This window comes from Equus asinus, chromosome 7 (assembly GCF_041296235.1).
Source record: "Equus asinus isolate D_3611 breed Donkey chromosome 7, EquAss-T2T_v2, whole genome shotgun sequence".
NCBI classification, from domain to species: Eukaryota; Metazoa; Chordata; class Mammalia; order Perissodactyla; family Equidae; genus Equus; species Equus asinus.
Window position 1 is genome coordinate 46,483,962 of NC_091796.1, and position 21,696 is coordinate 46,505,657.

General features: G+C 34.1%; 1 protein-coding gene across 6 annotated transcripts in view; it reads left to right on the plus strand.

Annotated features, from left to right (window-relative positions):
• The window catches only part of SS18 (SS18 subunit of BAF chromatin remodeling complex), an 86,064-nt gene extending 69,093 nt beyond the window's left edge, over positions 1–16,971 (plus strand). For 3 of the 6 annotated variants that reach the window (XM_070513281.1, XM_070513283.1, XM_070513282.1), the window contains one exon: positions 9,615–9,683. In XM_070513281.1, coding sequence (XP_070369382.1) covers positions 9,615–9,668 — 54 coding nt within the window. In that variant the 3' untranslated portion in view covers positions 9,669–9,683. Of the gene's footprint in view, positions 1–9,614; positions 9,684–15,199 lie in introns of those variants that run through there. The other 3 variants (XM_044774513.2, XM_044774516.2, XM_070513284.1) reach the window with 1 other exon arrangement.
• The last annotated feature ends 4,725 nt before the right edge of the window (positions 16,972–21,696 follow it).

Sequence of the window (21,696 nt, forward strand, 5' to 3'; positions counted from 1 at the left end):
GTGTGCTGGACACTGTATTAGGTCCTAGATGAGTAAAACAGACATGGTCACCATGGCTCATGAAGCAATTGTCTGTCTTGATCTTCCTTGACTTCACTTTAGTGTTTGACACATTTTCCTGTTTTCTTTCTTGAATGGTCTTCTTTAGCTTCTATGTTACTGCCCTATTTTATTCCTTGTACGTTTCCAGTGATTTCTTATTTATTTTTTTACTTGTTTCTCATCTTTCTTTTACGCAAATATCAATCCTTGCTTCAATATTTTTCTTAGTCTCTGTATTCACCCTGTCTTGTATTTTCAGTATCCTTATCCCACAGTTCTTAACCGAACTTCACTCCCATTTTTCCAGCTGTGGTACAGAACATCTCTCTTTCCATGTCTTGCCATTTCCCTCAACTTCAGTATGTTGTGGACTAAACTAACGATTTTTTCTCTAAATCAACATATTTCTAAATCCCTTAAACTTAACATTATTCATTAAGTAAATGTTTCTTGAGCAACTTTTGTATACCAAGTACCTAAGATTGCAGTATATTGGGAAATAAGATAGACGTGGACTCAGGCTTCGTGAACTTAAGTCTAGGCAAGTAAGCAGATGATGTAATATAGTGTGAGAAGTACTTGGATGAGAAAAGCCAAGATTTTTGTGGAAGGAAGCTCCTAACCCAGATATAGAGAAAATGTTCCTTGGGCAATATTCTGTATGTGCCAGGGCCCAAGGATGAGTAGGTATTAGCCAGGTAGATGTAGAGGAGGGAAGGATATTCTAGTCAGAAGGAAGTGCATTCACCAAGGAGAAGTGTGAAAATGTGTGTTTCAGTAAACCAGAAGCATGGGGAAGAAGAGGCAAGACTAGAGAGAGAAATTGGGGTAGATTAAGAAGCCTCTTATAAGCTATCTTAGGGGACTTGGACTTGATTCTGACACCAGTGTGGAGCCTTTAAAGGATTTTAAATGATGTATTTAAAGTATCCTGCATTGGCTGGTATTTGGTAAACATGATGTATGACATATGATATCGTGTGATATATGATATATATAATAGGTATATAATATACTTCTTTTATCATCATAATTATTCCACCCTATAAAGTTCTCAGGAATTTGGGACTGTACTGTAGATAAAAACCCATGATTTGGGTCATTGCCAGACACATCTCCTTCCGCACTAGAAAAGGCTATGAGGAGGGGAATGTTTTAGCTACTCTAGTGTCAGTAGTCTCCTCACATTTATCTTGTTTCACTTTGTCTGTATCCCCTAACTCAAACACCTATTGGTCTCTTCATTTTAAGGAAAGTAGTTCATTTCTTCAAGATGGTTAGGGCAATGGAAAACCAACAGAGTTTTAAACCCAATAGTAATATAATTATAGTGGTGCTTTAGGCAGATGAATCTTATAGCAGTGTGCAGGATGAATTAAAAGGGGGAAAATTGAGAGAGAAAGCCTTGTTAGGGGACTGCTGTTCCTTCATCAGTCTTTCCCATCTCAGTAAACAGCAGCTCGATTGTTCCAATTCTTCAGGCTAAAAACCTGGAGTCATCCTTGACTCCCCTCTTGTTTTTTTTTTTTTGCTAAGGAAGATTCACACTGAGCCAACATCTGTTGCCAATCTTCCTCTTTTTACTTAAGGAAGATTCACACTGAGCTAACATCTGTGCCAGTCTTCCTCTATTTTGTACATGGGTCACCACCACAGCATGGCTGAAGAGTGGTGTAGGTCCGTGGCTGGGAACCGAACCCATGAACCTTGGCCAACTGAAGTGGAGTGCACCAAACTTAACCACTATACCGCTGGGCTAGCCTGATTCCCCTCTTTTTTGCAAATGAAACGTCTAGTCAATCAGCAAATCTCAGCGCCTCTTCCTTCAAAATATATCCATTTCTAGCCATTTTTTTATGACTTCCTGCTCTCACCCAAGATAGAGTCACAACTATTACTCCTCTGGACTTTTGTAGTATCCTCCTTCCTGGTCTTCCTGCTTTCCTCCTGACTCCTTTACAGGGTATGTTCCTCACAGGACCCAGAGTGATCTTTTAAACACATTGGTCAGATTATGCCACCCCTGTGCTCAAAACCCTGTGGTGACTTCAGTCTCACTCAGAGTAAAAGCCAGACCTTGTAATGGCCTACAAGGCCCTCTGTGACTGTGTTCCTACCTCCTACCCCACCACCTCATCTCTATCTTTATGTCTTGACTACTCACTGCTCTTGTTCACTCTGCTCCAGTCACATTGGCCTATTTGCTGTTCCTTATGCCTGTGAAGCATGTGTCCACCTCAGAACTTTTGTATTTGCTGCTTCCTTTTTCGCCTTAAACTCTTTCCCCTAATACCTGCAATGCTTTGTTTCCTTACTTTCTTCAGATCTCTGCTTGATATGTCACCATATCGTATCAAGGAGTCATTCAGTATCCAACTCTGTAAAATAGTAATACCCTCCACTGCCTCACTGTATTTCCCTACCCTTCTTTGTATGTTTAGACAGCTTTATTGAAGTATAATTGACATACGGTAAACTTCACTTATTAAATGTGTAAGATTTGGTATATTTTGACGTGTGTATGACACCTGTGAAGTCATCATCTAAATCAAAATAATGAAATATCCATCATTTTCAAAAGTTTCTCTGTTCCCCTTTGAAATGCCTCCCCTCACCTTCCCTAGGCAACCACTAATCGACTTGCTTTCACTGTAGATTAGTTTATGTTTTCCAGAATTTTGTATAAATTGAATCAGATAGTATGTTCTTTTTCATCTGGCTTCTTCCATTCAGCATAATTTTGATGTTTATTCATGTTGTATGTATCAATAATTAATTTCTCTTTATTGCTGAATAAGTATTTCATTATATAGATGTACCACAACTTGTTTATCGTTTGAACTATAGATAGAAGTTTGGATTTCTGCTTTGGGGCTATTACAGATGAAGTGCTATGAATTTTCGTGTATAAGCCTCTGTGTAGACATAGGCTTTCATTCTTTGTGGCATACATACTTAGGAGTGGAATGACTGGATCGTATGGTAGGTGTATATTTAACTTGTTAAGAATCTGCCAAACTGTTTTCCAACATGGTTGTACCATTTTACATTCCCACCAGCAGTGTCTGAGAGTTTCAGTTCTCCCCATCCGTACCAACATTTGCTATAGTCAATCTTACCTATTTTACCTATTCTAATACATGTATAGTGGTATTTCATTGTGGTTTTAATATGCATGTCCCTAAGGACTAATGATGTTGACCATTTTCTCATGTACTTATTTTCCATCTATGTGTCTTCTTTTCTGAAATGTCTGTTCACATCTTTTGCTCATTTTTAAATTCGGTTCTTTATTTTCATACTATTGAGTATTGAGATCTTTATATATTCTAGATAAAGTCCTTTATCAGATGCATGATTTGCAAATTGTTTTGCAAATCAAGTCTGGCTTGTCTTTTCATTCTCCTAACAGTGTCTTGTGAAGAGAGGAACTTTAAAATTTTGACGAAGTCTTATTGATCAGTTTTTTTCTTTTATGGATTATGCTTATGGTATATAAGAAATCTTGACCTAACTCAAGATCACAAAGATGTTCTCCTATGCTTTCTTCCAGAAGTCTTAAAGCTTTATGTTTAAGTTTGTGATCCATTTTGAGTCAATTTTTGTATGTATAGTATGCAGTATGAATTGAAGTTTGCCTGGGTTTTTTTTCTTTCAAATGGATAGCTAATTTTCTCAGCACCATGTGTTGAAAAGCAGAAATGCGTTCTCTACTGAATTGTTTTTGAACCTTTGCTGAAAAATCAGTTGTCCATAAATGTGTCTATTTTTGGACTCTATGCTATTACATTGATGTATTTGTCTATCTTTACACTAATACAACTCTGTCTTTATTATAATAGTTTTATAATAAGTTTTGAAATCAGATATTGTTAGTCTTCCAACTTTGTTCTTTTACAAAGTTGTTTTGGCATTTTAGGTCCTTTGTGTTTCCATATGAATTTTAGAATCCACTTGTCAATTTCTAGGAAAAAAGTCTACTGAAACTTTGATTGGAACTGCCTTAAATCTGTAATCAATTTGGGGAGAACTGACATTTTTTCCATTAGTATTATGTGGTTTTCAGGTATAAGTGTTAGCTTTTGTCACGTTCATCCTTAAGTATTTTATATTTCTGATACTATTGAAATTTTTTTTTTTAGATTCCCATTTCCAGTTGTTAGTGGCTAGTTATATCAAATACAACTTATTTTTGTATATTGATATTTTATCCAAACTAACATTAGTAATCTCACTTACTATTCTAGTAGCTTTTTTGTAGAGATGCCATGAAAACTTATACAGAGAAATTATGTTGTCTGTGACTAAAAGTCTTCTTCCTTTCCAATCTGAATGTTCTCTCCCCGCAGTGCTTTATTACCCACCCTAGAACATCCAATATGATGTTGAATAGAAATAGTCAGAGTGGATATGTGAGAGTGGGCATCTTTTGTCTTGTTCCTGATCTTAGGGGGTAAGCCATTAGCCTTTCAGCCTTACATAAGATTCTGTAGGATTTTTGTAGAAGTTGTTGCCTGTATTCCAAGTTTGCTGAGAATTTTTATCAGGAATGAATGTTGTCAGATGCTTTTTCCTTATCTGTTGAAGGAGTCATAGTTTTCCTTTTTTAACTTGTTTTCCTTTTTTAGTTTAGTTTGTTTAGTTTGTTAGTTTGTTAGTATGTTAAATCACATTGATTTTCAAATTTTAAATCAGTCTTGCATACCTAGATAAAATTCACTTGGTCGTGATATATTATTTCTTTTAATATATTATTGGATTTGATCAGCTAAAATTTTAAGAATTATTACATCTATTTTCATAAGGGATATTGGACTCTAGTTTTCTTTTGATGTCTTCGTCTGATTTTGTTATCAAAATAGTACTGACTTCATAAAGTGAGTTGCGAAGAATTCATCTCTCTTCAATTTTCTGGAAGGATTTGTGTGAAATTGGTATTATTCTTTCTTAAATGTTTGGTACAATTCACCAGTAAAGCCATCTGGGCCTGGATTTTTCTTTGTGGGAAGGTTTTTAATTACAGATTTAATTTCTCAATTAGATGTGAAGTATTCAAGTTATTTATTTCTTTTTGAGTAAACATTTGTATTTTTCAAGAGATTTGTCTCTGTCATCTGTGTTGTTAAATGATTTTTTATAGTCCTTTTAATATCTCTAGAATAAGTGATATTATCACTTTCACTTTTGATATTGATAATTTGTGTCCTGCTTTTTTTTTTCTTGATTGATCTGGTTACAGGTTTTTATCTGCTTTATTGATGTCAGAAAGCCATCTTTTAGTTTTATTAATTCCCCCGCCCTGTTTTTTTTCTATTTTTCTCTTTCATTGATTTCTACACTGATCTTTATTCTTTTCTTCTACTCATTTTGGGTTTCATTTGTTTTTTCCCCAATTTCTTAAGGTAAGAGCTGAAGTCCCATTAATTAAAGAACTGTCCTTTTTTCCTAATGTGTTTATTGCTGTTATGTATTTCCCTCTACGTACTCTTAAGCTGCACCCCACAATTTTTTTTTCTCTCTTTTTTTTTTTTTGAGGAAGACTGGTCCTGAGCTAACATCTCTTACCAGTCTTTCCCTTTTTGCTTGAGGAAGATTGTCGCTGAGCTAACATCTGTGCCAATCTTCCTCTATTTTATGTGGGATTCCATCACAGCATGGCTTGATGAGTAGTGCCAGGTCCATGCCCAGGAACCAAACCTGCGAACCCCAGGGCCGCTGAAGCAGATCGCATGAACTTAACCATTGTGCCACCAGGCTCACCCCCCACAAATTTTTGTGGCATGTTTTTATTTTCAGTCAGTTCAAAATGCTTTCTGATTTTTGCTTTTGATTTCTTCTTTGACCCAAGAGTTATTTAGAAGTGTATAAATTAGTTTTCAAATATTTGGAGATTTCCCAGATAATTTTGTTGCTGATTTCTAATTTAATTTCATCATCATGGTAGAACATACTTAGTATGACTTAAGTTCTTCTACTTTTACTGAGACTTTTTTTATGACCCAGAATATGGTCTATGAGGGTGTTGTCTAAATGTCAATTAGATCAAGTTGGTTGATAGTGTTGTCTCCTATGTCTTACCTGATTTTATTTCTATTCTACTAGTTATTGAGAAAAGGATATTAAATCTCTGACTATAATTATGCATTTGTGTATTTTTCCCTGCAGTTCTATTTATTTTTGCTCTCTGTATTTTAATACTACTTTTTGAAGGTGCATACGTTTTTAGGATTTTTATGTCTTCTTGATGAATTTACTACTTTACCATTATGAGATATCCTTCTTTATCCTTGGTAATATTCTTTGCTCTAAAATATGTTTGCCTGATATTAATATAGCCACCAGCTTACTTTTGGTTAGTGCTGTTTTTGTATGTGAGATGCTGCCACAGCATGCCTTAATGAGTGGTGTGTAGGTCTGTGACTGGGATCTGAACCCGTGAACCCTGGGCCCCCTAAGCGGAGTGCGCATACCCAACCACTACTCGACTGGGCTGGCCCTCTGTCCTTTTATTTTTAAATATTTGTTTTTTTATGTTTAAATTGTATTTCGTGTAAGCAGTTTATAGTTATGTCTTGCTTTTTTCTCCAATCTGACAATCTCTGCATTTTATGGGGGCATTCAATGTTATGTTTAATGTGATTATGGATATGGTTAAGTCTCTCATGTTGATAATCTTTTTTCTGTTTGTCCCATTGGTTCTTTGTTCTCATTTTCCTCTTTTTCTGTCTTATTTTGAATTATTTTTTCCAGTTTTAAAAATCATCTTTATTGAGATATAATTCACATACTATTTAATTCACGATTCTGAAGTATGCCACTCAATGGGATTTTTTTCTTTTTAAGTATTCATTTCTCTTCAAACACCTAGCCTTTGGAAACAGCTAGTTTACTTTCTGTCTTTATGGATTTTCCTATTCTGGACATTTAAGATAAATGGAATCATGCAGTATGTGGTGTTTTGTGGTTGGCTTTTTTCATTTAGCATAATGTTTTCAAGGTTCATTCATGTTATAGTGTGTGTCAGGACCATTAAGTGATAGTATACTACTTTGTGTATAGTGTAACAACCTTACAAGTCTGCTTTTGTTTCTTCTTGACCTTTTGTTAAAGTTATAAATTTTATTTCTATGTGTGTTATGAATCCCATAACATATGGGATTTATTATGTTTAAAAAATCAATTATCCTTTAAAGATATTTTAAATAATAAGAAAGAAACATATATTTACTCTTGTAGTTACTATTTCTGGTGCTCTTCATTCATATGTGTAGATTCATATTTCCATCTGGTATCATTTTCTTTTGCCTGAAGGACTTCCTTTAACATTTGTAATCCAGCTCTTCTGGTGATAAATTGTGTCAGCTTCTGTATGTCCAAAAAAATGTTTATTTTTCTTTCATTTTTGAAAGGTATTTTCTCTGGGTATAGAATTCTAGATTGACAGGTTTTTGTCAGCACTGTAAAGATGTGGCTTCACTGTTTTCTTGCCTACATTATTTCCAAGGAGATATCTGTTGTTAATGTCTTTCTTCTCTAGTACTTAGTGTATCTTTTTTCTCCGGCTGCTTTAAAGATTTTCCCTCTATCAGATTATTTGGGTGGAGAAAAAATTTCCCTTGCTCAAATTGTATTCAGCGATTTGATCAGGGCTTGCCTTGGTGTAGATGTCTTCATTTTTCTTATGCTGCTTGGGGTTTGTATAGCTTCTTGGATTTGTGGCTTTATGGTTTTCATCAAGTCTGGAAAAATTCTGACCAAATATTTTTTCTATTTTTACTCCTTTCTCTCCTCTCCAGACTCCAGTTACATGTATATTTGGCTGCTTAAAGTTGTGCCATAGTTTACTGAGCCTCTGTTCATTTCTTTTAATTCTTCTTTTCTGTTTTATTCTGGGTAGTTTCTGCTGCTATGTCTTGAAGTTCACTAATCTTTCCTTGTTCATTGTCTAATCTGCTTTTTAATCCATTCCCAGGTATTTTTCATCACAGACATTGTATTTTTCATCTCTAGTAGTTTTATTTGGGTCTTTTTTATATCTTCTTTGTCTCTGCCTAAATTTTTGAATATGTGGAATACAAGGATGATAACTTTTTAAATATTTCTTTTTGTTAATTTTATCATCTGGGTCAATTTTGATTTGTTTTGTCCTCGTTATGGGTCATATTTTCCTCATCCTTTGTAGGCGCGATAGTCTTTGATTGGATGCCAGACATTGTGAATATTCCTTTTATTTTGTAAGGTGACGGATATATTTGTATTCCTAGAAATATTCTTGAGTTTTTTGGGGGGATGCAGTTTAAGTAATTTAGAAACAGCTTGATCTTACAGAGATTGCTTTTAAGATTTGTTAGGCAGGACCAGAACAGTGTTTAGTCCTGGGCTAATTATTCCCACTACTAAAGTCAGACCCTTTCAAGTATGTCATTGAATTATGAGGTTTTTCACTCTGGCTAGTGGTAATAAATACTATGTCTGTTCTTTTGTAAGTGCCAGATATTGTTTCCTCTCATCCTTTTGGGTGTTTCTTTCCTCAGATTTGGGTATTTTCCTTGCATTAATTTGCATATCAGCACTATGCTGAATACTCAAGAGGAGTTCTCTGCAGATCTTCACAGTTCTCTATGCAGTTCTTCATTCTCTGGTACTCTGTTCTGTGAACTCTAGCTCCTTTTTCTCTCCAGAGTCAAAGCTTTATCTTCTTAACTCAGACTCAACCTCAGTTCCCCTTCACTCACTGTAGCATAGAAACTCTCAATGCAGTAAGATAGGATAATCAGAGGGCTCACCTATTTGTTTCCCATTTCTCACAGATCACTGTCCTTAGTTGCCTTCTGTCCTGTGTCCTGAGTACTGTTACTTCATATGTTTTGTGTAGCTTTTGGTTGTTTTAGACTGGAGGGTAGATCTGTCAACTGGAAGCATGCTTTAATTTTTTTTTAATAGACTTTATGTTTTTGAGCAGTTTTAGGTTCACAGCAAAATTAAGCAGAAAGCACTGAGAGTTCCCATTTGCCTTCTACCCCAACACATGCACAGTCTCCCCTGCTACCAACATCCCACACCAGAGTGGTACATTCGTTAGAATCAATGAATGTACATTGACAGATCATTATGACCCCAAGTCCATGGTTTGCATTAGGGTTTACTCTTGGTATTGATACATTCTGTGGGTTTTTACAAATGTATAATGACATCTATCCACTGTTACAATATCATATAGAATAGTTTCATTGTCCTAAAAATTCTTTGTGCTCCCTCTGTTCATCTCTTTCTCTTCCCTAACCCCTGGCAACCACCAATCTTTTTACTGTCTCCATATTTTTGCCTTTTCTGGAATATCATATACTTGGAATCATGTAGTATATTGCCTTTTCAGATTGGCTTTTTAGTTAAAAACATTCATTTAAAGTCTTTTTATGGCTTGACAACATATTTCTTTTTAGTTCTGAGTAATCCTCAGTTATCTGGATGTACCACAGTTTGTTTATATATTCATTTATTGAAAGGCTTATCTTGGTTGCTTTCAAGCTTTGGCTATTATGAATAAAGCTGCTGTAAACTTCCATGTGCAGGTTTTACGTGGGCATAAATTTTCAACTCATTTGGATAAATACCGTGAACCATGATTACTGGATTGTATGGTAAGATATGTTTAGTTTTGTGAGAAACTGCCAAACTATCTTCCATAGTGGCTGTACCATTTTGCATTCTCAACCAGCAGCAAATGAGATTTCTTGTCACTCCACATTCTTGTCAGCATTTGATGTCAGTGTTTAGGATTTAGCCATTCTAATGTGTGTGTAGTGGTGTCTATTTGTTGTTTCCTTAATGATATATGATGTGGACATCTTTTCATGTGCTTATCTGATATCTTTATATCTTCTTTGGTGAAGTGTCTGTTCAGGTCTTTGGCCCATTTTTTCACTGTGGTGTTTGTTTTCTTATTGTTGAATTCTAAAAGTTCTTTGTAGATTTTGGATAATAGTCCTTATCAGGTGTGTCTTTTGCAAATATTGAAGTCTATCTTATCAGTGATTTCTTTCATGGATCATGCTTTGGTGTTGTGTTTAAAAAGTCATTACTAGATACAAGGTGATCTAGGTTTCCCCCAAGTTATCTTCTATGAGTTTTATAGTTTTGTATTTTACATTTTGTGTTCATTTTTAAGGGTGTAACATCTGTGTCTAGATTGATTTTCTTGCATGTGGTTGTCTAATTGTTCTAGCACCATTTGTTGAAATGACTGTCTTTGCTTTATTGTAATTCCTTTGCTCCTTTGTCAAACATTAGTTGACTGTATTAACAGGTGTCTATTTCTGGGCTATCCCTTCTGTGCCATTGATTTATTTGTCTATTCTTTCACCAGTATCACACTGTCTTGATTGCTGTAGCTATATAGTAAATCTTGAAGTCAGATAATGTCAGTCCTCTGACTGTTCTTCTCCTTGAATATTGTGTGACTATTTTGGGTCTTCTGCCTCTCGATATGAACTTGGGAATCATTTTGTCAATATCCACAAAATAGCTTGTTGGGATTTTGAATGTGATTGCATTGAATCAATAGATCAAGTTAGGAAACTGACATCTTAACAATGTTGATTTTCCTATCCATGAACATGGAACTTCTCTCTATTTAGTTCTTTTTTGATTTATTTCATCAGTTTTTTAGTTTTTCTCATATAGATCTTAAACATATTTTGTTAGATTTATACCTAAGTATTTCATTTTTGGGCATGCTAATGTAAATGGTGTTGTGTTTTTAATTTCAAATTCTACTTGTTCATTGCTGGTATATAAGAAAGTGTTTGACTTTTGTATGTTAACTTTGTACCCTGCAACCTTGCTTATTAGTTTCAGAAGTTTTTTTTGTGTGTTGATTCTTTGGGATTTTCTACCTAGACCATCATGTCATCTGTGAACAAAGATAGTTCTGTTTCTTCCTTCCCAATCTGTGTACCTTTATTTCCTTTTCTTATTGCATAAGCTAGGAATTCCAGTATATTGTTGAAAAGGATTAGTGAGGGGGGTCATCCTTGCCTTGTTCCTGATCTTAGTGAGAAGGTTCATTAAGTATGTATAGATGCTTTTATTTTTCAGCATAGCATTTATCTCTCTGTATGACAGATTGTGTAGTTACTGTTTATTGTCATACTCTTCCCCCTTAGAATGTCACTTCTTAAAGATATCACCATGTCTGTTTTTATCACTGTTGAGTCTCCATCACCTAGTAGAACATATCAAGTAGTCAGTAAATGTTGGTGAATAAATAAAGTATAAGTGAATAAATAAGACCTGTACTTCTAGACTCTAATGGTGATCATAAGAATAAAGAGAGAAACCAACTGCTAAAAAGTATTGAGACAGAATTGTAAGACTTTTATATAAGTGAATGACAGGAGGAAATTTAAAGGTGGTTGGTATTGCTCAATTTTGTAGCCTAAGGACTCTCTTCTCCATCAGTACACTCTTAGACAATCTCATTTACTCTCATGGTTTCACTGCACCATGCTGTTGCCTCCCAAATCTCTATTTCTAGTCCGACTCTCTCTTCTGAAAATCAGATGCCTACTGGATATCTCCACTTAGATGTATCATAAATATATCAATTCAACATAACCAAAACAAATTCATAATTTTTCCGCCCAAACTCATTTCAACATAACCAAAACAAATTCATAATTTTTCCGCCCAAACTCATTTCTACTTTCTGTATTTTCTATCAAAGAGCAGTGTATTATTACCAAGCTAAAATGCCAGGTGCTGTATTTGATATTTAAGTCTTCCTCTCTCTCTCTCTCTCTCTCTTCATCCAATAAATGACAAAATCTTGTTAATCCTCTTTCCTAAAACATTCGTGAATCCATCCACTTCTCTTTAACTACTGCCTTGTCTTAGTTTAGACTGTTAACATCTTCTAGCTTCATCCCACACTGTCTTCTTGCTTCCTTTCCCTTTCATTCTTTACATTCTAGTCTGAGGAATTTTGTAATTAGAAAAAAAAAAATCAAAGAAGCAGAGAGAGAAGCTGAGGCTGATAGAGTTGGAATGATTTACCCAAGATGACAGAGCACAGGAGTGAGCAGTGGAGCTGGATGGTAAATCCTGAGTGACTGGAGCCTCCAATGACTCGAGCCTTCACTGTCCCATGCTGCCTCCAGTAACATCAGTGAGTGTGGAGTAGTTGGCAGAGTATTTTCATGTTTTTCTTCTTGAGTAACTTTTTGAAGCGGGGATTATAATTACCCTCACTTGTCAGATGAGAAAATCGAGAAAGGGAGGATTCAGGTAACTTGTGCAAGGAAGAGAAGCTGTTAAGTGGTGGAGTTAATACTAGAAATTGGTTTCTGGCTCCAAAACTCATACTTTTAGCCCTGGAATTTGCTAATGGTAGCAAATATTCAGTGTACTTTTTTGGGCTTGCTCATGATTTGATTTGGTCCTAGCAATGTGATCAAGTAGGTTAAATTGTCAGTGCCTCAGTTTCTTCATCTATATAGTATTTACTGTATATGTTATAGATGGACACAAAATACTTATTATAGTGCCTGACACATGGTAAGGTCTTAGTTATTGAGATATATTAAGTGTTAGCTTTTGTTAATAGTAGCCAGATTTCTTATTTTCATTACTTTAAGCTGTGTTACCAAAAAATTAATAGCTTCTACTTCTCATTACTGTGTATTCTTTACTTCTCTAAGCATTCTATACCATTTTTTTTTTGGAGGAAGATTAGCCCAGAGCTAACACCTGCTGCCAGTCCTCCCCTTTTGGCTGAGGAAGACTGGCCCTGAGCTAACATCTGTGCCCATCTTGCTCTACTTTATGTGTGGGACATCTGCCACAGCATGGCTTGTGCATAGGTCTGCACCCAGGATCTGAACCAGGAACCCTAGGCTACTGAAGCGGAACGTGTGAACTTAACCACTGCACCACCAGGCGGGCCTGTCTATACCTATTTTTCACCATGCCTTTGCATTAGTTATTCCTTCTATTTGAATTGCCCCTTTTTCTTTTCTCTGCTGCTGTTCAAATTTTACTATTTTCTTAAGGCTCTCAAATTCTCTGAAATATTTTAGCTGTGTTAACCTATTCCTTTCTGATTTCTTGTACAACTTCTGTTCTATAATTATACTTTATTTATTTGCAAGTATTACCTTCCATGTTTTTCATATTTATTGTGATGAGCATATAATATTTGCTCAATAAATGTTTATAATTGCTTGAATATAACATTTGGCATACTTTATTGAAGAAGTCTTATGTGTCAGGCACTCTTCAGTACTTGGGCATAAGGTATGAATAAGACCTAGTCCTTATCCTCAAGTAATTCATAATATGGTGGATAAATCATAGCTTATATTTATATAACACAGCGGTTCTTAACCTCTCTTCTGCTTTCACATCATTTGTAATATGTGCAACTCACTTTCATCATTAATATCTCATTACACACATTCACTAGGGGAACATTTCCCTCCAGCATCAGGAGTTGCTTATTTATGATTCTTTGTAATTTTAAAAAGCCCTTTCTCATGTCCTCTCTTATTTAAGTGTCCTGACAAACAAATGAGGTAGGAATTAACATAGCCATGAGTGGAAAGAAAATTGAGATCCAGAGATGGAGATGTTACAGTCCCACCTTATAGGTGGAGAAACTGAGTCTCAGGAGCTTTTTTTAGACTAAAATACAAAGTTAACAATAGAGTTGGGACTTAAACTCAGGTTTAGTATTTAGGTAATCTAACAATTGCATAGTAAGTTCGTGTATGCTAAGCATTTATTTTTATATCTAAAAATTTAAGCTTTGTATTATAGGAATCTTTAAGCAAATACCAAAAAGAGGAGTATCATGAATTCCTGTGTACCCCTCAACCAACTTCAGCAGTTATCAACATTTTGCCAATGTTGTTTTATGTAACTCCCAGTGCTACTTTTTCTTTTCAGAATATTTTAAAGCAAATCCTAGATTTGATATTCTACTCATAAATATTTCAACATGAGCATTGACTTTAAATTTTACTGAATATAACTCTGTGAAGTGCATTAATAATTTTTAAATACCTTAATTCTATTTATAGTGAATTGTTCCATTAGATATATAGCGACATTCAACAGATTTTCAAGTGTATCTACTTTTATGGAAATCTAAACTTTTAGTGTACTATTTTTTATGGTACAGAAGTATTTCAACTCTAGAATACTTTCTTGATATAAAATAATGTGACTTGGGAAGGGGAAATTTAGCCAAAGGAAATAATTAGCTGATTATTTGCTTCTAGTGAGTACTGTTTTTGGGAAATAGGTGCTTTTATAAGTATCTATTTTAAACACATTTAAGAAATTTTTGTGGAAATAGGTGTTTTCTAATATATCTCTCTTTTCTTCTATTTTTATTCTCCTGTTTTACAGGAAAAAATGTTCTTTCTCTTCTCCAAAAGCTAACCTTAACAGTTGTATACTGGACATTATTTACCTGCCTTGTAGAATTTTGCTGCTTCATTCATCACCTCTTTTAAATCCTTCTCTCTTTTTCTCTCTCGTCTTGACAGACTATAGGCCTTCAGGTCTCCCTAATTAAAAGCAGCAAAAACAAAACAACCTTCGCTTGATTTTATGTACCAGCTGTCTGTTTGAATACCTCTGCTGACACTTCATTGACATTAGGGAAAGGCCCAGATTATTTAGTATGGATAGCAGGTTCTTTTCCCTTTGTCTCCCAGATATCTTTCCATTCTTGCCACTTATCCCAAATGCCCTTGATGTTAATTAATAATAATTATAATCTAAACAGTCACAAAGTTGTTACACTAACATATAATTTATTATACCCTCATATATGCTGCGGCATAGTATATATGAACCAGAACATCTCACTCATTCTTACTCAACTTAGTTCAACAAAATTCACCAAACATTTAAATTTTCACTATGTGGCAGGTGCTATTTAGGCTCAAAGACTCTGAGATCCATTTGCAATTGAATATAATATCAGAAGAAATTACAGAGATACTGTGTACTTAAATATATAACAATTTTTGTTTGTTGTAGATGTAGTTGCTTTTGTAGTGTAACAATTTAAGATTTATTTATAATTTGTTGCGCCAGACTATTATGGTCAAACTATTAATCTAATTATGTTTTTTAATTTGTCTTTTAGGGACAGTATGGAAATTACCAGCAGTGAAAAAGTACTTACATTCCAATAGCCAGTATCTATTAGCAGCCATATTGTCACCTCAGCACTGTGGACCCCTCCCTGTGAAGAGATCCTTCCATTCCATCTAGTTTTTGGAAAAAACCTAGTGGCTAAGTGGCTGTTTCATCAGTAAGCAGCCTTTGTGGCTTAGTTGTAAAAGGCTTTAGTAGCTCAAAAATACTCTTAATTTCACATTTCTACTCTAGATGGCAACATTGGACAGAAAATACAATGACATAACCAATTTGCAATGATTTCGGAACTGTGTTTCAAATGGACTGTTACAGACTGAAAGGTGTGAACAGCTTTGTATGTTTATGAAGGTTAAGGGAATTTAATACTTTTCCATAGATTCTTTTGTAAGGGGAAGAGGGAAATGTACACTTTTTACAGCAGCAATATTTTGTATATTATGTTTATTTCATGTGAATATGCAAGGCGGTACACTACGCTCTGGACAGAATCAGAAATCCTCTGTTCATGTGGAATGGAGCACGGTGGATGCTTGATTGTGTTGGTCTCAAAATGGTGTACTGTAACGACAAAGGTGAGGGAAAAGACAAAGCACACCATATGTCCACTGCTAGGTTCTTCAGAGGAAATTCGGATCCCTTTATCTGTTAGATAATCAAGGGCACTGTGATACAATTTTGAGTAAAAAGATGTTTTTTAAAAGCTTTCCAGTTTTGTGAACTAAAACCTTTTTATAAAGATCATTTATAATACAGTTTTAAAATGTGATGGCAATAAGAATTACTTTGTGTTGGATCTGAAGAATCTTGGTAATAGTTTCATGTAAATGAAGTGGTAATCCTCTCCTAAAATAGCAATAACTGAAAATGGAAGTGTTAATTTTACTTTGTTTGAGTAGTCAAGGAACTTAGTAATATCACAGCATTTTATAAATGATATCAAAGAAAAGTCAACATTGATCCAGTAATTTTATTTTTTAACATTAGAACGATAATTGATTTATATAATAGAATAGTTCAGGACACTTTACAAACCTTTATTTCAACTATCTTAACTGGAAATAATGCCATTTATAAAGGAATACTTTTTTCCCTTTTTTGTGTTGGTTAATGTAATGCAAAGAGATGTTTAGGAAAATGCTTATTGATGAGGTTTATTCTGATCTTATTAAAAACATAGAGGTTACATTCTAGATCACTTTGTTTATTAGCATGGCATATTTAATCATATTTGAGACTGTCCTGTGCCTGATTATTTTAGCTAAATTCAGGGATATTGCATTGGGCAGGAAATCATGCATTGAGAAGTTTATAACCACAATTATTTAAGCATCGTCTGAAAACATCTAGCCCAAAGGTAAGTTGCTATTTTCATCACAGTTGCCTATGCCTAGGGAATAAGACATATTCTTTGTAATTGAATTGGCTTTTCTCACTTCTAACTGGAAACAAAACAGAAGGGGTGCCATAAATTTGAATAACCAAAATGTACCATTCTCAACATACTGTAATCAAAAGGAGGAATTTCAGTGTGTCTCCGTGTGTGTATGAGAGTGAGTGTGTGTGTTTTAAGGTCAGAATAGGTTTTTTTCAAGATGGTCAGTAGAAAATGGACATCAAGTTTGAACAGCTAAAGCATGGACAGCCTTACTTTGATTGAAATGCTTATAGGTTCTGTGCCAATTTTCTACCACTGTGTACTTTGTTGCTATTTAAAACTGTATCAACTCTAACGGAAGAATAAATTATTTGTGATTTTAATTTTCTCATTTGTTTCTTTAAATTAGATCTCTTTGACTCTCTTGTTTTGTCTGGAGACTATGCTGTGGGTTTTTTATATAAGTTAGTCCAGTATAAGCAGAGTATATTTGTATTCTAGGACTTTATCAAAATTCTCTTGCTATGCCCAAGTTAATTAGAATTAACTGTTCAGTAATCAGCATGTTGTGTGGGCTGTTTGTTACAGAATTCTTTCTCTGAAAATGAAGTCCATGAGGCTATAATCAAGATGACTGAATTAGATAAATGAGTTGAGGAGACAAAATTGTACTGAACTCAACCTGGTGTAGATACGTTATCTCATTTGAAATAAGCTCAACTGACATTAAGAAATAATTTGTCTTGCCAACCCATCTTCTGTTGTCTTATTCTCCTTTTAATGGAAACTAAAATTGCAATTTTAATAAGCAGAATTTCCTCCAGGACTTTCTTCCTGGAGACTAGTGCATTTGCAAGGTTTAATTGTTTTATAACAGTCCTGTTTCGTAAAAGTTTTTAATTGGTGGTGACAAAAACTGCCTTACTCCTTTGATACCTAGTAAGAAAAGTAACTTTACTGGTACCTTTCTACCAAATTTTACATTCTCATATTGACTAGATATTCTAAAACTGAAATTTTTATTTTATCAAAGTGTATTATAATGAAGAAATATCATACCATCTGGTAAAATTCCAGAAGCAAAATGTTACTAAGAAAAGAGCAAGGTGATTTTTTTATCAACATTTAAATTATTTAACTGTGCTAGTTTAGTTGTTTGAAAATATGTTAGTAATATTCTGTAGAGTTGTGGTGACACATTGTTTTGGGTTTTGTTTTTAATTTTTCCCTGGAATTTGCAAACATAAACACCAAAGTGGAGAGAATGGTATAATAAGCCCCATGTACCAGTAACCCAACTTATCTACTTGGCAGCTCGTGGCCAATTGTGTGTTGTCTGTACACCAACCCACAAATTGAAGCAAACACAATGTCATTTAATTATTTCAGTAAGTATCTCTAAAAGATAAGTACTCTTTTAAAAAATACTTTGATACTTAAGGGCTCTTTCTGCTCCTAAAATTTTGTATTTTCAGTGTCAACAGTGAATTAGAAACCATCTCAGAATTTCTATGAATAAATCACTGCCTTTTCTTTCATTTTAAAAAGTCATTCATGTTAAATAATTAACACATTAACAGAAATAGATTATATAGAATGTGAGCATTCTCCATAATTTCTTCTCTTAAAGGTAACACTTATTAAAGGTTTGATATATTTCTTCCAATTTGAGTTTACACACATAAGCCAACATATATTATTGTTTTGTCTTTTTAACAAAAATGGAATTACCCTAGCCATACTGTTTTGTAACTTCCTTTTTTTTTTTTTTTTTGGTTAGAAATATCTTGAATGTTCCCTCTTCTTGTATTGTTCCTAAGTTTTTGCTATTGCAAATACAAAGTTTTCATAAACTATCTGGCAAGGTTTTTTTGTTTGTTTTTCTATGCTTGTTGGGCTATTTTTACACAGTAAATTTCTGATATGTTAGCTGTAAGGCTGTGTGTATTTTAGAAAGTATTCCCCTAAAAGATATATTGCCAACACCAGATTATTAGCTTTGTTAATTTTTGCAATTCTAGTAGGCTTTAGAAAAATGCTATCAGATTTTAATTTGAATTACATTTGATTTATTTGTAAGTTTGAGCATCTTTTCAAATGCTTAATGACACTTTGAAATGCCTTTTAGTGTCCCTTGTCCATTTTTCTATTGTTTGTTGTATAAGAGAGAGAGGAAATAATATAAATACATATACACAAATATATAATTATATATGGTTCTCTCTTTGCACATATTAATCCTTTGTCTCTTCTATATATTGCACATCTCTTCAGTCTGTTCATTATTTTTTTTTAAGATTTTATTTTTTCCTTTTTCTCCCCAAAGCCCCTCCGGTACATAGTTGTATATTCTTTGTTGTGGGTCCTTCTAGTTGTGGTATGTGGGATGCTGCCTCAGCGTGGTTTGATGAGCAGTGCCATTTATGCACCCAGGATTCGAACCAACGAAACACTGGGCCGCCTGCAGCAGAGCGGGCGAACTTAACCGCTCGGCCACGGGGCCAGCCCCTGTTCATTATTTTTTAACTTTGGTTATGATGTCTTTCACTGTATTAAAGTTTTAAGATTTCATGTAGTCAATTTCATAGCTTCTTGCAACCTCCCTAACTCTAAATTTAAAACTATATTCCCCATACTTCCAGTTTTCTAAAATTTATTGTACATGGTATGATTTAGAGCATCAACTTTTTTCCTCTATGAATAACTAGTTGTTTCAACATCCTTTATTGAATAAACCAACTGATTTGAGATGTCACCTTATTCTGTTTATTTAAAACATTAATTATTGTTAAGGCATGTTTGATTTATGCCATTTCAAAGACTAGTTTCATTTAAGTCTAACTTCATTTAACTGGCATAAAGTCGAGAGGGTTTTTTCCCACTATCAAGGTGTTTTTTATTGGATAAGAATTAACTACAAGAGTGTAAACAATGACTGGCTTCTTAATAATAAGAAAATTATAGAAATGTGTTTTTATATAGAATGACTAGAACCTATTGGAAAATTGTGCTTGGTGAAGTTTTCAAGCTTTTTAATTTTTGTACACTACTGATTAATTATCTTCATTGCTGCCCAAAAGTATCTCAATTTGATAACTACAAAAAAATTAACAAATCAATACAAAACCTTTTTTATGGTTTAAAACTGCAAGTCTCAGAAATAGACAATACAATTTTCGTTAAAAGGCCTATAATAGGATGATTGTGTAATTTATTGGACAATCTGGGAAACTTTTGAGAATGAAAGGGAGATATTTTACACAAACACGCATATATGTGTACGTACATACACATGCATACATATTATATATATATATGCTGTGTGTGTTATATACTTGTATATATGTGGATAAAAGTATGTATATATTTATCTTTTTCCTGATAGAGGTCCATAGTTGAAGAACTTAGATGTGTTAGTGATGCATTTATAAATTTTTATAGATTTATATGAATCTATTGTCTTTATCTTATATATATCTTCAATCTGTAATCTTATAAAAATAAGGCTATAATCTTTAATTGTCATAATATACTGAGAGGTCTTTCATGAAACAGTGCATTAAAAATAATTATTTAATGTTAAAATAGGTGAATAATCCTGAATATTCTGAGAGGTTTTCATCATTTGTGGCTTCTGTTAGGGAATACTGATTATTCCCCAATATTCTGCTCTCTTTTAAACATACTCCCCAAGTTTTGGGTGGGCACATGGCTGCCTACCTAGTGACTAAACTTAACAGCCTCCTTTGCAACTAGGTGTGGTCATACGACTTAAAGTTCAGTCAGTGGAACGCGAGCTGAAGTGATGTGTGCAGCTTCTAGATCACATCCTTAAAAGTGTGCTCCATTTTCTCTTTTCCGTTTCCCAAGGGCTGGAACATGACATGTCAGTGGGGAGCTTTGGCCTTATAGGTTGGAAAAATATTCTGGAGAATGGCAGTGCAACTGGGTGGAATCAGAAGTCCCTCAAATGGCCTCTTGAAGCTTACTCCTCTACTGTCTGTCAGCTTGGACTTTGACATGTGAGAAAAATAACACATCTGTCTTACTAAGCTCTTTGTTACAGCAGCAAAACCTGTACTTTAATGTAGGATCACGTGGTGGAGGGCCAGTTCATGACTACCCTGGCACATATTCTGTACAGAGTCATAGTTTGTAGGAATGACAGTTTAGTGTATTGTGTGTGTAGTGTACTTCATAATTGTTCAGTTCATATTCTTGACTAATAAAGTAGGACAAAATTCTTTATACTTCCTTTAAGATCATCCTCTGCTTTCCATCATTTGAATGACTCAAGTGCTATTTTTAGTAACAATAGATTTAGTTAATTTAGTATTTATCATCTCTTTGGCATCTGTGTCATAAATTTTATAAATAGCGTGATTTCTAAGTACTTATTTTGAGAATTCTGTTAGGTAGGGCTTCATAAAATCTTGTAGGTTTTTAAATTTGTTTTGACTTCTGATTTAATTTGTTCTTTGGACTCTTCTCTAATGCTTTCTTGCTGTTTCCTTAGATTTCTGACTGTCACGGTATGAAGTATGTACTTTAATTCTAGTTTTCCTTCCAACTTCTTTTGGGGGAAAAAAGATATACTAAAAACATTTTTATTTTATACCTATTGTGGCTCTTATTATTCAGTGTAGGTCAAATATAAAGAATTTTCTATAAACAGGAGGTGTGGCTTTATTAGCTATGGAAGGACATTTTGGAATAAAGATTATTTTTCGTATACTATTTCATAAACATCATCAAACTTTTTAACTTTCAGCACTCCTGATATCAGTGGATCAAAATACTGTTTATAGCTATCAAGGATTTTATCTTCTATCAATATGACTATATTATAGAATTATTTCTGTTAATGCTTAGTAAATTAAGAGCAAGGAAGTGTGGCTGTGGCTCTCTTTTCAGTACTAATATTATTCTATCCATAGAAATCCTGTTTCCTGTTCATTAATTTCAGTATTCCATTCTTTCCCAAGATCGCACTTCACAGCAAGCTTTCATACTTCAAGCTCAACATGTTAGTGCTCAGTCCTCATTCCCACATAAACACAACCATTTTGAAAACATGAACTGATATTAATTACCCCCTTGGCACCAAA